At 37.9% G+C, this 19526-nt stretch overlaps 1 protein-coding gene across 1 annotated transcript; it reads right to left on the reverse strand.

Moving 5' to 3' along the window:
* Positions 1 to 1209: 1209 nt before the first annotated feature.
* LOC103781716 (prolyl endopeptidase-like) lies at positions 1210 to 18554 on the reverse strand (the record flags this gene model as incomplete). Its single annotated transcript, XM_008949437.1, has 5 exons — positions 1210 to 2038; positions 4039 to 4195; positions 9069 to 9200; positions 12298 to 12392; positions 18418 to 18554. Coding segments are annotated over 5 exons (816 nt in total), but the record flags the coding sequence as incomplete, so codon positions are not given.
* Positions 18555 to 19526: the final 972 nt, after the last annotated feature.

The following is a 19526-nucleotide window of genomic DNA, read 5'->3' on the forward strand; positions in this document are numbered from 1 at the left end:
AGGTCTATTTAACCCAAACCCTGAAGGTTTAAATCCCACTACATCACAAGAGCATTACTCACTCAGAGTTAATTACAGATTCCAGTTGGAGCATGACCCTTTCTACACCAAAAGGAGCAACTCTGCTAATAGGACAGTTCTGCAACATCACTTTTTTTGGCACCTGAATCCTGGACTTGGCATATGTGATTAAAATAAATTAAAATATTGACATTAAAACCATACTATGGAAACTCAATGGCTTCCCAATAGCGATGCCACCATTCTACAAGGGATACTCTTGAACACTTCTTATTTTGTGAGTGGCATTTCCAGCAAACCAGCTCCACCTTCAGTACTATTGATTACCACACAAAGAGAAATGTTTGTTTCCAAACTCCCCACATTATGGTCCATCTGCCCTAATACCAAGCCATTCAGGGAACTCAGCTTCAGTAGAAAAATGATTTTTAACCCATGCCAGAAGTTTTGTGTTTGAGCAGCTGGAGAACAATGAAAAGCATCTTTAGGCACAAAGACCTGAAGAGATGATTGAAGTGGCTGTGCTGAAACCTCTGCAATTCAATGCACCAACACAGTTCAGCTCTATTTCACAAGCACCTGAGGACCATATTTTCCACATGCCCTATCCTGCAAAACTCATCTCAGAGGAGATGCTCTGCCCTCTTTATAATTCTGTAACATTCAATAAAAGGCCAGATGCCAACACTGTGAGGTGTTACAAGTATCTCAGGAAGATACAAAACGGCAGTTCAAATACTGTGCCTGTGTCAAATTATTAGGGAGTCTGACCAGGAGATCTTGTTCTGCTGCCAGAACTAGGCTATATATGTATGTTTAGATTTGGGCTTGTTAGACAACCTGTCAAAGGCATCAGGAAAAACTGAACTTGAACAGTCTGGACAAAGCTGTGGATTTTGATTGATGTCCTGTTTTCCTCCCTCCCCCCCTCTTTTAAAAAAGAAACAAACCACTGTCTGGTCTACTCCAGAAATAGTTAGAGAGCTAACAGCAGACAGGTTGTTAAAGAATATCTGCACAGCTTGACTGAGACTACAGGGAGAACTTAACGATTCTTCAAGTCTTACAGCCTCCAGATTCCTCTTCTGTGTGGAAAGAAATGACAGAAAAAAAACCTGGTGACATTCTGAAGTCTCTTTGTAAAAAAAGAGCAATTTAGAAACATCATTATTATAGACGGTAGCACACTTATGAACAGCATGTAATATAAGGTTTTTAATAATACTTGACATGATTACCCAGATTACTGTCTCTTCAGTATTTCACGGTTATCACTGGACAATTGACACTGAACTTCAGTTTACATTCTTCAATAAGTTACTGTGTAAATAAAGTATGCTCAGAGTTCTTGTTTGTGGCCAGTACTTACATTTAATTACAGGTGATCTGTTTATAGGTGCAAAATACATTAAAATTGTTTACAGGAAATAAGCTTAACTAGCACTAACTCTGGAATCTAAATGTTTACAACAGCACCAACAGTAGCTCAGCTATTTGTTTGAACATGCTTTTCAAAATGTACTTTGTAATGCAGTAGAAAAGAAATTCAAAGAAATGCCAGAAAGGGAAGCACAGAAGATCAAAACTCCATAGCAGACTGGATCAATAAAATATTTAACCGCAGTTCTTAAATGTAAGTACTACACCAAGGAGTAGTCTGGTTGGTCTTAAATGGTGTTAAAGCCCTTGTTTTCTAAAGGAGACAATAATCAGCATTTTTGCCTATTCAATCCACTCAAGATTTAGGCATCGTGCTATAAAAGCAAACATATCTGACACTTCTTCTATAACTTTAGCAGTTGGCTTTCCTGCTCCATGCCCAGCCTTGGTGTCAACGTGGATGAGAAGGGGGTTGGTTTGTTTACGGCTTCGGCCCACGACGTATTGCAGCGTAGCAATAAACTTCAGGGAATGGAGAGGGACCACGCGGTCATCGTGGTCTGCTGTGAGAAGCAGCGTGGAGGGATACTGGATGCCATCTTCTTCTGGTAGCTTGACATTGTGAAGAGGAGAGTACCTGAGAAGAGCACACAAACGTTTACATATTTTTTCCCCAAGACCAAACAGGAAGGTCCTCTCATACTGCAGTTGTCACAGTGGCATCTGACAGCAACCAGAATACTGCAGTTCTCAGTCACTCAAATCAGAATTGCACTACCAGCAACCGAGATGTGGTAGCGTCCACAGACCTCTGGCTCTCAAGTGTGAAGCAAATAGTACAAACATTTCAGAGCGGCGTGTGCATACACACACCTCAGAGAAATGCCAAAAATATCAGGAATGCGCAACAGGGAAATGGCAGCCAAAGCTGTCAAGGCCATATCAGGATCCACAGGGAAATCCAGACTTTTCCCCAGCATACATATGTACTCCTGGTCTGCACGTGGATGGCTTCTTCTCATGCAAATTTGGAAACAGTCTTTGATGGTAAGCCACAAATGCTGTACAGTTACTAAATTTGCTCCCTCCAGTATTTAGGCTACCTCTGAACACGCATGTACTCTCACAGAACATGAAATAGGAAACTGAAAGGAGAACTGTAAGCTTTCGTGCTTTTGATAGATGACCTTGATTCCTACCTTCAAAATCTGCTTTTACCTGCATGCAAATTTACATCTTTTAGCTACTGTAACATAACAGAGAAGGTGTACCTACATATCTCAACACAAATACTCTCTAGGATTAGAAATGAAAAGGAATAGTCGCAAAGAATTCCATCTAACCATTTCATACTTCAGACAAAGCTACACCTCGGAAGAATGTTACACTCTTTAAATCAAGAGTAGGACTATTTTACCCCTTATTTCATGACATGAAATACAGAAGGAAATCTTGCTTTATTTTTGAATGAATTTCCCACTTGGAGGAGTACCTATTAAGTAAGTCCAAATTACTTTTAAGAACACGTGACAATACTTGAGTACTTCCTCATTTTCACCTAAGGAGCAATGTAAGTGAATCTGCAGAGTATAATTTGTTTTGAAAAGTAGTTTACATGTCATTTTATTTGCCTTGTGTATTTTTTGATTATCTCTAAAGGCAACATCTAAGCAACACTACATATACATCCTCCTACATTTGAAAAGCAATTGACAGCTGTTGAAAAGGAGGCAAAGAAATATTTCAGGTATTGCTGTATATGATATTTCTAAAATTATGCATTTTGTGAGTAAGCATGTGTGTAAGTAGGTATGGAGTAACTCCTTCCTACAGATGCAGTTCTCCTAATCACAAAATGAATTTAAAACTTTGCTTTTATTTTACCTTTTCAGAATACCTGGATTCACAGATGTGCAGGCAAGTTTCAATGTCTAAAATCATGACAATTAATTGGATAATTTTAAAAATATTTAATCTTTTATCTATTATGTAAGTTATCTATTGATAAAAGATGAATTATGAAATTTGTTAATTGTTTTGTGCAATATATTTACAAAAACATGTTTGCCACTGAAAACTTAAATTAGACAACTGGAGGTTTTGAAACAATCTAATAGCAATGGGCCCAACTGATCATCTAGTATTTGGACTTGAAATAGACACTTTTTTTCTTATAAATACTTCAAGTCAAGTTAGATTTCAGTATACTTGTAGCACATATACTTTTTATTATCTAATCACTCTGCTAAATTTCAGACCAGTGAAACTGTTTAGTGTTTCTGAAGTATTCTCCTGAAATGTCAATCTTCATTATTAGAGGAATTCAAATGCACTAAGACAAGGTTCTAGAAAAGTATTTTAAAATGATGGCACTTATTCTAACAAACTCATTATTAGTCATATCCAATGTGCAGATCATTGCTGTTCTCACACAGCTGTCTCTTTCTTCTTTTTTTTTTTTTTAAGTAATCTTTTAATTACTCCAGCCCTCTCAGCAAGGAGTTAAGAAACAAACTCCCCAAATCCAGTGTGGGAAAGGATGAAATAATTCTTAGAATAGACACTGATCATGACAACCTGAAACTGTTGAGCAGATTATGTATTTTCACAGCCAAAGAGGTATTTAAAGGCACTTACTTGCACAGCCATTCAAACTGCTCTTTACTGTCCGAGCAGCCATAGTCAGTGGTCCAAGCATGGCCAATGGTGTACTTGTGGAACTTGAGCATGTCCATCACCCCCACTTGGGCAATAGCACATCCAAATAGGTCAGGGCGCTGGTTAGCACAGGCAGCTTCGACAGGAAAACAACTCTGTTAGTATTCATACCTTCAAGAATTAAGCTCAGCAGTGAATGGTCCACTGCCAAATTCATGAAAGACCAACTTCCAAACAGCTCTTTTACACACTGTTTCTTTTAAGTAAAACTGTTAAGTTAAAACAACGTGAAAAGAAATATAGATTACCATACAATACCTGGAACAAAACCTTCAGTTTAAAACATCTGCTATGAACCAAATATCACTGGGAGAAGGCTGCCAGTGAATATGAAGTCAAATAGAGTAAAGCAAAGCTGAAGGAAAATACACAAACGAATAGAAATTATAACTTCCAAAGACGGTATGTTCAAAAGAGCTTAAGAGCTATTTCACTGTTCTTCAGGCACCAAACATGCTGTTTTTTGAAAATTGCCTTCAAACTAGCAAACTGGTTTTAAAGGTGAAATTAACTTTTAAAATACGTGAGCTTTTGGACTACCGAATTAAAGTTTCTTAAACAATTAATTGTCTAAACTTTTAAGATTTGTATCAACAAAGAAAAGGGATGCAGCAGAATCCCTCCATTAATTGATTGAAAGTTTTCTTCCACAATTACTACATAAACCTTTATGAAAAGAGTTTTGACAAAATCAGACTACTACAAAATCAGAGGAGCAACCTCATCTTTAGAAAGCAAATTACTGCTGTGTTTTTTTTTATGATTTCATTTTCCTACTACTGGAAGGGACAATTTCTTAAAGAATAATGCTTGCCTCATGTTTTAAAAATAACCAGTGGGCTCATCTAGCACAGTGTTCAATTTATAAGAATGGCAACTGGCAGATGCTCTGGGAAAAGGTGTTAAGCAAATACTGGGAGATATTTCCTGGATGTTATCAGTGTTTTAACTAGTTGTTTAGGTTTTCCCTGAGTAGGAGTTATCTACAGCCATTCTGTTAAACAGCCATCAAAACACATATCCTTCATAAATACAGCTATTTCCTTTCTTAATGTTTATTCACCTAGTATTCAACATATCCTGTAGCAGTAAGTTCTTCAATTTCAGTTTCTGTTGCTTGATTTAAATCTGTTGCCTGGTGATTTTACAAATTCATCTTTTTTTTGTTGGTTGTGTTTTTGGTTTTGGTTTTTTTTTTTTTTGTTTTGTTTGTTTTTTTGGTTTTTTTTGGTTTTTTTTAAGAAATGTAAGCACTGAGATGTTCACATTACTACTACAATGGATTCCAGAATCTCTTTCTTAATTCAGGGCTAATCACTGTGCATCTACATGCAGGTATACTCTTTCCAAAATTATTGTACCTCCTCATTTTTGTCTGTGCTGAAAATGGATTTTTATTCCCATTCTTTGCCTCCTGCTGACCAACATATTGCTATGTCACCACCTTGCTCCCAGCTCATCAAGAACTTTCTTGCATAGCCTTATGCAAGGAACTTTGTCAAAATCTTTTGAAAACCCAAGAATCACTCCTCACCTTGATCACTGTAACAAACACCATATGCTGCTTGGCTCCTTCAAAGAGGTCTAATGGATTTGCAAGATGCAACTTCAGCCTGCAAAATTACTCCTTATATGCCAGCTATTCTTTACTAATTTCAATTGGTTTGCTCATTAGAGAAGTCAGATTTACTCATCTGCAGCCTGTGGATCACCATGCACTATTTAAAAACTGGCATTCCACTTGCCCCCTTCTGTTCCTCAGATATTCAGGCTTAGAGGCCTGCAATTTCATATCAGAGTTCACTTAGGATTTTGAGTGTGCACCATCTGGTCCTGGCAACACACTACTTTTCCTGAGATTGATTTATTCCAAAACCTCTTCTTCTGATGCTTCAGCTTGAGTCAGCTCCTCAGAGTATTCCCCATGAAGACAGACTGGTGCAGGGAACTCCCCGTGCTACTCAGGAGAGAATATCAATACAGATAGGCCATTTAGTTACTCTGCTCTGCCATTATCTTTCTTTAGCACTCCTTTTACACTTCACTAACCTGCAAGTCCCACAGATCCTCTGGCCAGCTTCCTGCTTCTGATGTGCATAGAAAGCTTTCATTGCTAATCCTTATCTTGCAAACACTTTGCTCATCAGTCTCCTGAGGTCCATCAGTTCCTGTCAGAGTTTACAGTCTACCCAATTTTCTTCATTTGAATGGGATTCCTATTTTCTGAAGGATGCGATTTTAGTTCTGGTTATCTCTGATATGTAACTATGTTAACTCTTCCTGGGTCCATTCTAAGCCATATTCATAAGTTACAGATAGTGTCTTAAATAGCTGTCACATTCTTTATCCTTTCTTTATATGCCTCCATGTTCTTTATCCTTTTAACTGGAGCTTTATATCAGATCCCTACCCTTCATGTTAATTCCTTTTATAAACATAAATAATATTCTGGCAGGAAAAAAAGCCAAAACAGCTATCGTAACATTGCATTTTAGTACTCTTTGTTGCAGAGTACTACTTGAAGCACTGGATGTTGCTTAGGATTTGATAAAACATTGCTGCTCCTCGTTCCCTGAATAGCTACTTCAGTAAGAAATCACTTACAGAGAAACTCATCCATTCCCACTGCACCTCTCCAATTAGCCAGAATACTTAATTATATGCATTAATAAACTGTAACTTGGAACAAAAATTTATTAGTGAATTTTACTCCTCTAGACATACTTTGAGCTTTAATATTCAGTACAAAAGTAAGATTTGAAAACCTCAGAACTCTTTGTCTAAGCAAATACAAGAGGTCAAACACTGTGTTTCCATGAAGGAGGTTTTCAGCTCACAGCTGTGCTGCTCTGCTCAGCTTGGGGATCAAACTGCAGGACAAGGAAGTCTTGTTTTGCAGCTGAATGAGGCGAGAATTCAGGGCTCTGCACTCCTCAGAGTCAACTCCTGTTAGTCTGACTGAAAGGAAGCAGTATTTTGGAAGAATGACAAGACTCTTCCTTGTCATTTTTTTCTTCAACAAATGAGAATGGAGAAAATCTGGCAGTGGGTCCCTGCACCTGAAGTACAAGTGGTGCTCTCTACTGTTGTGTGAGCAACTATTGCAAAATGTAGTTCTGCTATGACGAAAATGCACTTAAAAGAATTTCCTAAATTCACCTAACTCTACCCAGTCAAGGAAAATCCTTATCTGGCTCATTGAAAGTATGGAAATCCAGTTGGATAGTAATCCATCTGCAAGGGCAAGGGAAGGGTTTTTAACAGATTTTTCAGAGCAGGGATGTCTAGATTCCTAACACCTGTCTCCTACTGGAATGACGTACGCTGCAGATTTCACTCTATTCCCCTCACCTAAACAAGGAGCCCAACTTATGTGTCCAGCCAGAAACACAGGGGCTGGGATGATTGAAGCTGGGTAGGATGAATCTGATCGTGACTGAAACTGAAGTCCATGTAACTATAACAAAGTATTTTCAGAAGCTATGTAGCACGTTCAAAGTTTAACTGCACTTCCAAATACTTGTTTATGCTCACATAAAACTGATGTGATGCAATACTCGCACTCCCAAAGGTGTGCAAACCCTTAATCCTTTACCATATTCATTCATTTATGTTGGTGCTCTTATTTACAATGCACAAACACCTCCTGCCAACTGAGAAGCATATAGGCAGAAAACAAAAATGAAACTTCATATGTACTTGTCATTTATCTTTAAAAAACCTGCATTTATAAAATAAGAGTGCAGGAATAGCCAAGATGGCTTAGACCACTGATCTGTGTAACTCCAAATCCTGTTTCTTATGCTGGCTGCTAGCTCACTGAAAAATAAAATAAAATCAGTAGAGCCATTATTCAGCAGCAGATAAATAGGGAAGAGTATAAAAAGAAGAGAAAGCAAACCATGGGTCTAATGAATCTGTATATATATATATAAAAATCACATTTTCTATAAATGTGCTTAATGAACTTGAAAAGCTTTTTTTTTCTTCTCACATGAATAGTTCATGTGAGATTTGTAATATTTCACATGCCTTTTATGCTGTTTTTTAAAAGATACAAACCCCAATATTATTAGTTTGTGTTTCCTTCTCCTTTCAAAATTGAATAAAATTACTTTCCTTTTTCTTCCACTACTTCCAGATTCAGGGATTTAATCAGTCATAAATTTTGTAGCTCCTTAAATACTGCTTAGACTATGAGATGCTTTTGTGACAAGCTTTTCTGTTTAAGAGGCTATTAATGTCCTTGAATTTAAGAACACAGCAGTGGATTGTATGTGAACAAGATGCATTTGTAACAAAGTGCTACATATACACAGTAGTCCCTAAAAAGCTAAGTTTTTCAAATAGCTGTACTTGTATTTTACATTCCTCACCACAGACATTCATGACTTTACTTGTGGTCATGTTTTAACTACACAATGAAAGTAGAGCCTAATTGTTATGTGTCCCTGTACAAAGGCTTTAAAAGCAGAACTGTCATGTTTTCATTTGCCCTCTAAGAACAAGTGGATGACTACAGAAAGAGTGAACGAGGAACTCTGATGAAGGATTGCAGGACATGGGATTCTGGCTTACACTACAGACCACACAAAGTTTCCTCATGCTACATAACAGATTCCTGGTTATTCAGTAATTATTTTGTAATTGTTAGCCAAGTGTTTTTAAAATATTCTTTCTCACTGTGTGATTCTACCACAGGGGCAGCTCTACCACCCATGACAGCAATAGTTAAGTATGGCTTTCAACAGGCAGCCTTTGCTAGAGACTGCAGAATCCCAATGTCCTATGCAAATATCAAATGAAGTACAATTGTATATATTTAACACCTGATATATGTTAATGCATTGACATTCTGGCAACTTTTGAAAAGACAATCTCATGAGTTTTTGCCTAATTACGTTGATAAACCCAGCACCAAACTCAGAAAATACACAAGCAGTTCTTACCAACTAAGAGGCCTCCATTTGAGCCCCCATTAATAGTCAGCTTCTTTGGGGATGTGTAGCCTTCATTGATGAGGTATTTGGCAGCATACTGAAAGTCATCAAAGCAGTTTTGTTTGTTGGCCAAGATTCCACCTAGCAGACAAATAAAACAAATCAGCTGATGCCATAAAATCCATTTGATACCATTTCTTCAGAAAAAACATGTGTGCAAAAATACCTGGGAACAATTCCAGTTTCATGAAGATTTTAATAACTGATGCAGCTCAGAAAGACAGCAAAAAAGAAAGATTCAACACAGAGAGGGTCTAAGATAGTTTTGTCGATAACTCTAATGCTTTCAGAAACTCTGAATAATACATACCTATACTGTGGAGTGAATTCCAGGTAATGTTCCTAACCAGTAAAATTAAAGCTAAACGTTTTGCATTGCAAAATATATACAAAATGTCTACGTACAATCCACTTGAGGTTTGATTTAATGGGACTTTAACAGCATCAAACTCAGTGGCAGTTTCTTAAGGCAATAAAGCTTCAGCTTATAAAATAAGCTATATAAAATAAGTACTTCCAATTTCCTGGACACAGAATATGTGGCTGGTAATATTCTGCTTTTTTTCAGTACTTGTTTTCAAATCAGGTTATATAGAGCTATGGTCAAAAAGGGTTGCATCTCGGTCTTAAATTTTATGAATGAACTATCAATACGGAAATGCTTAAGATGTTGCCACCCTGTTGAACAAAATCACAAAATCAATCAGATATATCATGACTGAAAATGTAGGTCCAGATGACATCATTGGTAAGACCTTCAGTTCTCAAAAAATTTTGCAGAGTGGGACAGGGAAGGAAAAGGATGGTTTCACCGTACAATCTTTCAACTATTTGAGCAGAAGAATATAACCTAGAGAACTCACAGCTGACGAAATCTCATAATCTTCCCTCTTCAGATGCTTGTTTGTCCCGAGATTAAAATTGGCTTGTCCCCAAAGGTTGTCTTACCTGATGACCTGGTACATTCTGTCTCAGGCAATTAAATGCTAATAAGAAATGGGCATGAGGAAGCAACTCCTCATACTCCTGTAGCAGAGGCTGTGGTCCAGCCAGGTCAGAGGGGCTCAGTGAATGCAGAGTAAGAACTTCTGTTCCTTTCACTTTGTTTAAAAGCTGAATGTTTATTGTAAGTTAACTGCCTAAGGTGTCCACTGTGGTCCAGCGATCTCAGGGACAAGTAATTCTACCCTAAAATAAGTGAGATGAGCTATAATCTGGAGGTGTCTCTTTATCTTCATTTTCCATCCAGTGATCCTGGACATCCAGTTTACACTGGATGCTTCATTTCTATGTTGCAGAGGTCTTTACCAGAGTTAACTCTTACATTTAGCCATACAGATCTTGTAGAACGGGGACTAGCACATTTTTTAACACATACACATCATTCTCACATTAACAAGACCATTGAAGAGAAGCATACTGGGACAACAAAAAAGTCTTCAAATGTGTGGCAATAAAGGAGAAAAAACTTACTCTTTGCTCAATAGTTCTGGTCTGGGGTAAGGTCAGAATCCTATCTATACAGTTAAACCTAAGTAAACAGACTTCTGTAATTACTTCTGGAATTAATGAAAAACAGACAAATATCTTATTATGAAACTGCAGTAAAGACTTGGGTCAAAATTAAGCAGGAAATAGGTGGACCAAAGAAGTATTATTATATTAAGATAAATTTTATTAATAACTATTACAAATCAATCGTCAAATTAAAATTAATGAAGGATGCTTCATCTTTAGCAATAATATCCTGTATCTGCAAGCATATATAGCTTCTATTTATGAAACTATTACAGATTTAACTCAATTGTGAGGAAATGACCCAGACAAAAAGTTACCACAGATGAAAAAATAAAACCAAGATGTAATGATCTGAGAATACCTTTTTGTTTGATAAAAAGTTAGTTTGGATTACTCCCATAGCAAATTACTGCATCATAAACACAACTTTTTAGTGTAATTGCCTTGATGACAACACCTTCAGCAACTCAGCCACCAAATTCTCAGGATACAAATACGGTGTCACCATTAAATAATGATGGGGATGTAACAGAGATGAGTAGGACTTTTTCCAGCTTTTTTCTCTGGTGAAGGGATGTGGAAAATTGTCAACAAGGCAAGTAGACAATCAAAGCATTAAGACAAGGATTGGATGGGAAAAACATGGAAAGAAATACATCAAAGATGTCAAGGAAAGGCGGAAGGAGATTTACAGGGTTCTGTAGCAAGTGACTTGGTTTCCCTGCTTCATAAAAGTCAGCTTAAAGCCAAAAAGGTCATATGCCTACCTACAAAAAGTTGGACCTCCTGTGAGAGTGTGGAGGGTAAGGCATGTCACTTTACTTGTGGAGCTGACTGTTTTCATATAACTTCAATCACATCCACTAAATGGGTGGTCTTTTCATAAACTGTGCAAAAACAATTTGGAAGAGTTACATCCTGAACTCAGAAGCTCACACCTTCTGTAAGGTTTTTTTTTTTTTTTTTTTTTTTTTTGTATGTCATACCAGGATGGTCTAGTCAGAGCTGTTGTCTTGGGGATCTAGAAATGCGGGACCATGTGCACGTGCAAATAATCAAAGAGGTATGTGAAAGAAAGCCAAGCTGCCTTCAATATAGACAAGACATTTTTTTGTAAAATCAGTTCAAGATAAATAGCTGCATTTTCAAACCCTTAAGTCTAGGAAACTTTATCTTGCTGAAAAAAAACTGAATAATTTTCTTGGAAAATATTGTGTTTGCGCAAAACTATTTTTAAGTAGCCTGTAAAAATTAAAACAATACAATGGAAAACCATCAGATAACACTGAACAATGAACAGAGCTAACATATGAATAAGGAAAAAATTTATTTTTCTACAGAATAAGAAAAAGGCAAGAGGAGACAGGAGGTATGGGAGAGGGAGTGAATCATAGAATCCTTTAGGTTGGAAGAGAACTTTAAGATCATCAAGTCCAACCATTGAGCCATTAGGGCTCTAAAGTCCTCTGCTAAAACAGATCAGAATCTGTCAGGGTTGGAAGGGACCACAAGGATCACCCAGTTCCAACCCCTCTGCCATGAGCAGGGACACCTCCCACTAGATCAGGCTGCCCAGAGCCTTATCCAGCCTGGCCTTAAGAGAAAACGTAACTTTCAGTACTAAGTCTGAAGTTTTGTTCCTCTGTCTGGACTGACTGACCTTTGTGCCAGGTCTCTCCATATTCGCCACCGCCCCTGATGTTCGCCACCGCTAGAACACCTCCTAAGTGTCGCACAAAAATAAGTCTTGATACACTGAAAAAACAAACAGAGAGAGGATTGGGTTTAATTTCCCACTTTTATATCCCTGCACTTCTACAAAAATACTATGAGGGTAAGATCTCTCCCAAAGTCAATGATGAAATAATGAATTAATTCCCCCTTGACAGCAAACCTGAGTAGCCAGGCTTTTTAAAATAGTTATCCATGGAAATGAAACCCTCTGCAGCTTTGGGAGAGGAAGGACCCAGTGCTGGGCCATTCTTCCTCTGCACTTCAGGAGAGTGGCCAACAGTTCTGCCCAATGGAAGATTCACCCAGGACGTGTCACCATTTTTTTTTTTTTTATTTTCTAAGTCTTCAGTGTTGAAAATAGAGCTATACAGTACCACTGGACCATCATAACTTTCTGAACTGTTCCTCTTCCTTCACTTTTTCAGAAAGGAAAGGAAGGTTTAGCTAAAATGAAGAAAGCTGATTAAGACTTAAGATCAGCACTTGATCTTCGTTTATGTAGGATTTTTTTAAACTTTATATAACTTTGTTTGCAAAGAAAAACTCCTTCTACCATTGTTTTGTGCCAGGTTCTGCAGTCAAATTCCTGCCAATTCCATTATTATTTATTTTTCACTTGCATTGCTATATACAAAACAAATTTTAAAAAATAAAATTACAAGTTTTGCCTTCTCTAGTATCTCTAGAAACTGGCTAAAAGCTAAAGTAGCATCATTTTTTTTTAAATGCCAAACTGCAAAAGTATCAAAGCTATTGCTATCTTTTTAAAAGGGTCTGAAATAATTTATATTTAACAATGAAGTAGAGAAAAAGATCTCAGAAGAAAAAAATCTCTGATCTGTTGATGTGGTAGCTTAACAAGGCAGAAGCTGCAGATGGCAAACCACACATGCCAAGGAGACCAGTAAAATATTAAAATGTAATCCCAACAAGTTTTTTCATTTTTTCCCTCTAGTTGGTTTAAAATTCTTCTTTACTTGAAAACTTTGCCAGAAACTAGTGCCTTCATAAGTTAATCCTATTCAGCCACAAGAGTACGGATTGGGCCTTTTTAACTTTAGGTCCCCCTACTGCTTATCTTGAAAGATGGTGGTCCTACAGTGAGTCTTATGTGAATGTAGTATCAAAACAGGTAAATATTTCGTATCTCCCAAGCAATTATCTACATACTGGCACTTGTTCTTGACAGTATATACCGAGGATTAAGGAAACAAAAAGAAAAGCAGAATGATAACTCATAAGAGATTTTTGTATTTTCATAATCCATCAAAGGAAAAACCTTCCAGCTAGGCTGGTTATCAGTGGCCATCAGATGGCTCAGGAGGCATAGACTGTCTCTGCTTCTGTAAAATCAATTCCAAAGTCTATCACCATAAATTGTATTTTCCTTAGGTTGCTGTGACATGCTGATCAGATGCAAGACTGACATTCTATAAGCACACTGTGCAAAGGTCAGAGAGCATTATTCTGTCAAACTCCAGGATGCCTAATTTCAAGTGGTTACTACTCAGCTAATGTGGAGTAGCCCGACAGCAGATTGCCTCATGAGATTGTGCCTTCTTAATTTTTTGTATGTCAGAACCACAAAACCTTTAAGAATATTCTGCACTTCTTTTCCCTGTCTGTCCCAAACAAAATCAACAGAAACTTGTTCGTCCAAACTTACCTGATCTCCTAGGTAATCAAAGGTAGCAAATATAAGAATTGCATGTAAGTTAAGAGTTTGCTACCCAAATATATTGCTTGGAAATATTTTAAAAATAAAAAAATTGAGAACAGAGTCCATTTTATTCCGTCTGCTGAAAGAAACTGTGCCCACTGAGGATTCAGCATATTTAACCAGCAAAGAATCTGAGAGCAACACAAAACCAAAGTACTGAGTACATCCTATCCTGTCTGTTGGCTCCTCTAAGAAATGGTGCCTTGATATAATATTTGGAGGTGCCTACGTGACTTAGAATCTCACAGGACATGCAGTATTCTTTATTTTAAGAAGCTAATCCCCATTTTCACCAGCAAACAATTTTTCTGTCACACAGACCATCAATGGGATAAAGTCCTGAGTTTGGTAATAATCATTATATTGCCTAAATTATAAGTAAGGTTTAGTACATCTGTACTCACTCTCTGCAATACTACTGGGATTTAGGCCCTTCAGAAAATATTACCCCATATAACCCAACATATACATCCAGTAAAGTCACTGCCAATAACAATCAATATTCACTCTGGTATGGTCAGCAGTAAAGTGAGTCAGGGCCCTAACTTGAACAATAATTTGAGGTAGATGTGCCTAGAGCTTCTAACAGGCTTTCTCAAAATTACTTTGAAGTTCCAAGGAAACAGGTTTTATAAGTATAGAATCAGGACTCATTAGCTTCTTAAAAAAGTGAAAATTCAAGTAATCAGACAGCACAAAACTCAAGTTTCATACATAACCCTGCTACTGCCTCCTGTGTTCTTCCCAGGGGTTCTCACTTCCAGATTTGATTTCGACTCAACTTGGTGTCTGAATCCCAGTCACCCTGGGTGCTTACAAAAGATCTCATTCTGCAGAGGAAAGTCTGGCTCCTTGCTCTTCCCAAAAGTCTCTACAGCTTTTTGCTCATTATCCCTATTTTTCCTTCTCTTGTGAGATCAGGGTAAAGAAAAAGATGAAGAAAAGGGCAACAGGGTCAGAAAGGAGACAATGAAGGGAGCAGAAGATACTTTCTTCCCTGGAGAGCTCCATCCAGACCCTCTTCCAGCTCACTCTTAAGGAGCATAACACAAAAACTATGAAAATAGGTATTGGTTTTTACAGTACAGAACAAGGTGAGGAGCTGTATTTCAAGGGGCAAGAATGCTTTCCTAGAATTACTGATCTGCTCTCAGGTATTACAGCTGACAGAGAAATGCAGGCTAGTGCACTGGGGTTGGGAACAAAGTCCTGAGTCACTGAACTTGTTTTCTTTCTCGGATTTTGTGAAGCAGGAGGGAGTAGTAAAACAAAGTAACTGAAAAGCATAATCTCGCACTCCACACCCGTGGCTGCTGTGTTGACTGACGTTTCTCTGGGCTCCCAGTCTCTCTCTGCACCATTCCTTTGCTTAAAGACTTGGTACAAACGTGGCCCTGTAGCAGTGAAATGCAATTTCACAGTTGGCTTCACAATCAGCTGTATTCCAGGATGCATTAGAATGTGCTTCTCCTGTACCCACACAGGCAGATAGAGAACAGTGAAGGGAAACACACTGGTTCCTGCAGGGAAATTAGCTGAAGCTGAGGCATCAGTGGTGAGTTTGTGATGGCATTTCCCCAGCAGCTCTGCCAAGCCACGGCTGTCGGTTCCACCAGCTTTCACCTGCACTCGCTACGCAGGCTGCATGAGGAATGACAGTGCTCTAGCAGGCACCATACTCAAAACATCACCAAATGCAGCTCTTCAGCCCAGAGGAACATATAAAAGATGCATGCTTGCATTCAAAACTAAACCATTACTGTCACTGACTTAATGATTTTGGCCTATCATTCTCATAGCTATTTCTGGATCCTCTAACCTGTTGGTTGGTTTCTATTGCTTTCAGTGAAAAATTTTATTTTCATTTTTTGTGTTGGAAAAAAAAAATAAAATAAAAGCAACCCCAATTTCTGAATTAAGCAGAAATAAGCTCCCCAAGCCAGAGAACTGGCTCACATTAATGTCTATGAAATAACAGTGAGAAAAAATTGCACTGGCTCGAAGAAATACAGGACAGAAACAGATCAGTGGAAAGGAGAAGAAGAAAACTTTGTGAAAAGTTATAATAGCTTTAAGGTCAAATAAAAAAAAATCAGGAATATTTATCCAGGAACTTGTTTGTTTTTAAAGGTAAGCAGGCTGCTACTACTCAGTTGCATTTCCATAGCTATGTCTCAGCTCAGGATCATGGCAAGCCTCACTCTCTGAAATCATGTGGCTGCTTTCTAACAGTCATGCCTGTGGTCATCGACAAAACAAATGACCAAATGGATGGTGGCTGTAACAGCACTTGGGCCTGGGGACTCCTTGTGGAATACTGCAGTACATAGTAACAGGAATGTAGTCAAGTAGTACTTGAATCTGCCAGGTAAAAAGGGGGAACTGGATGTCCTCCCTTTCTGGCACAAATTCTGTTACAATTTCCTTTCCCTGATCTTGTTTGCCTACTTTTGGAACACAATTCCTCAACAAGTGCTCAGCAATCAGGTTACTGACCATAAAGATGCATTTGAGGGCTTTGGCTTCTCTTATTTTATTTAGAAAGGCTGAGAAGGAACAGGTTGATATTACAGGTAGAGAGTGAGAAGGGTGGTGTGGCAAATCGTGTTTTATCTACATTGTCAGTGGCATAACGTATTTTGATTTGGAGGTGACTGATAGTTCTCTGCACACTTACTTTTAAGGGACTGTTACAGACTCATATTCTTATTTTAAGACCTGTATTATAAAGGTTTCACAGGGTTCAGGAAGACATAGGTCACGGCTCCCACCTCCTACCTTCCTCTCTTCTGACTGTCAGCTGCATCCTCTTGCTGCTTTTTGCTGGACTCTTAGAAGAGTCAATTTTTAACTTGTCAAATGGCAGAAAACCACCCACTCTGCTTTGCTGGGATAGTTTTCTGCCTTTCTTGTGAGGTAAATCAGCTTAGCAAAGGTTCCAGCAAGCACCAAGGTTAATGGATGGAAGAAGGCAGTGTGAGATACCTTCTCTGTTTTTGACAGCAGCCAGCTTCTGTCACCTCTGCTGTATGTGAAATTTTACCTCAAGTCAATAGATACATAATATTTACTTTGAAAAAGAAAACATGGTAAGTTTTATAACAGTTTTAAGCATCTACAATAAACTGTTATAAATCAGTGCTTGAGCCTAATTTAAAAAGGAATTTAAAAACTATTCTGTTTATATAATTGTGTCTCTCAAAACTCACAGGAAATTAAAAATGTAGCTTTACAAGGCAGATGAAAAAGCTTTCAAATAATCATAGAACACAAGATGGGAAGCCCATTGTTACACAAGGTATTTGGTATGCAGGATGAGAAACTGCAAATGCTATTTAGAAATACAATTACAGTGACCTGAAAAAACAAGCACTACAAAGGATTTCTTGAAATACGCTGACTCTAAAGCAAGACTGGGAGCACCTAAACTTAATAGGATTGTATCATAATAGATATTTTGTGTGTTGGTGCATTGCTCATCTACTATCTGAAAAACTGCTCTCCATTCAGGCCTTTGCATTTCTGTTTTCCCCTGCCTCACCTAGGAGCATTTCTTATGTTATTACAGACAATCACTGCCTCCTGGTAAGTCTATTCAAATTCCTTTGCTGAAGAAATAAACCTTTTCTTTATAGAGATAATCTATTCAGTAAAGCTTATGGCTTTGGAGGGCTACAAATCCAGTTTTGTACACAACAGTTTTGGGTTACAATGTGTTGTTTTGCATATGCAGACGCTGTATCGTGTGCATCTGAGGACAGAATCGTCTTTCCTCTTTCCTGACTATAAGAGAACACAGCAGCATTTTCCTCCTGATGTAATCTCGTCACAAGTATAACTTGAAAACAGCCAAATGTTAATGATTTACATTCATTTAAACAAATTTGATTTTCTGTAATATTTAGACATGAATAATGGTATAACTTGGGAAAAAAGAAAACTTTCTATGTTCTTAGTTCAGCAAAGGGCTCAAACACTTGCTTAATATACGTCCATATACTTTCCAGTGGAGCTCAGTGACAAAGCAGGAAGAGGTTAAGGTGTAATTCGAAGGGCTGTATGCCTGCTGTAAAGCTCAGAAGTGCACAGCACTCCTCTGACCTAACATAGATTTCTTCTGTGACCCAGAGCAAACCCCCTGAATTCAGAACTAACAAAGCAGACAAATGATGCCTGGGCACTGATGTGCAGTCCTTATGCCCCCATTTTGTTTCTCAGGGACCTGAAATGCATTACGTTGTCAGATCCATAGTCAATCTTGCTCACAGTCTTTGACAGTTGTTAATATCAGATACTTTAGAAGAAGTTATAAATTACCCTGCTTACCTGTAGCTTGGTGTAATTGATATGTTGAAGCCTCCATATCCATATAAGAAGGCAGGATGAGAACCATCCAATTTAATTCCTTTCTTGTGAATAATAAACATTGGGATCTTAGTACCATCTTTGCTAGGATAGAAAACCTAAGACAAGAGAGAAAGAAAATGGAAATGCTGTTATTGTTGTAACTCTTCAGAAGTGCTGTTAACAACAATCAGAAGCAATCAATTCCATGGTATCCAGTGGGTAAAACATTTCTAGCAATCTGCACCAATTGCTCAGATCAGGTTCACAATGGCCTTGTGAAGCATAATTGCTTAATAGCTCTGGAAAATGTATCAAAATGAGACAATACAAAGGGTATGGCAGTACTATTTTTTACTTATTCATCAATTCTACATACAAGAGGGCTTAACAAAAGGCTACAAAACCAACACAATGCAAGGGAAGACTGGCGTCGTGGAACGCAAGAACTCCATGGTCCATCTTACATGAAGGCAGCAAAGACTGAGCTGGCAAGGAAAAGGAACAGAACTAAACCCAGATTTCCAATCTAAAATTAAAACGTCCCTAACTTTCTCTTTTTAAAAAAATCCAACAGATACCAGAGAACAGTGGACAGAGAAAAAATAAGCTCATGGTAGGGTGGTGATTTAGTGAGACTCTATTAAACATTGTATTATTTCAGATAACAGAGAGCTATATTATTACCAAATAAAAATGTAAAACTCTGAAGATTTGGTCTTGTACTGCTGAAATCACAGAAAATTCCTTTATATCAGTTGCTAGAGCAGCATTTGCTTGTAAAAACATACATTTAAACACAAGCAGAAGGCCAAAAGTACTTTAAAAGTCACAGTATTTTGGTTTTAGTATTAATACATTGGCATTAACAGCCCTTCACAATGGATTCACTCCACACATCAGATCAAGTCAAAAGAGTAAACTTTGAAGAGCTGATGACACTGTTCCTTACTAAGCCTCAAGAAAACAGTAAAAATCTGACTACTCTATGCTTGTACACGCAGCCTGAGTTCATCCAAGCTAGTCTGTATCCAGCAAAGGTGAACTAAGCGTTGGCCAGTCTCTCCACGTTGTCTCAATGATCATCATCA

Source organism: Merops nubicus, unplaced genomic scaffold (assembly GCF_000691845.1).
Source record: "Merops nubicus isolate BGI_N331 unplaced genomic scaffold, ASM69184v1 scaffold8581, whole genome shotgun sequence".
Classification (NCBI taxonomy): domain Eukaryota; kingdom Metazoa; phylum Chordata; class Aves; order Coraciiformes; family Meropidae; genus Merops; species Merops nubicus.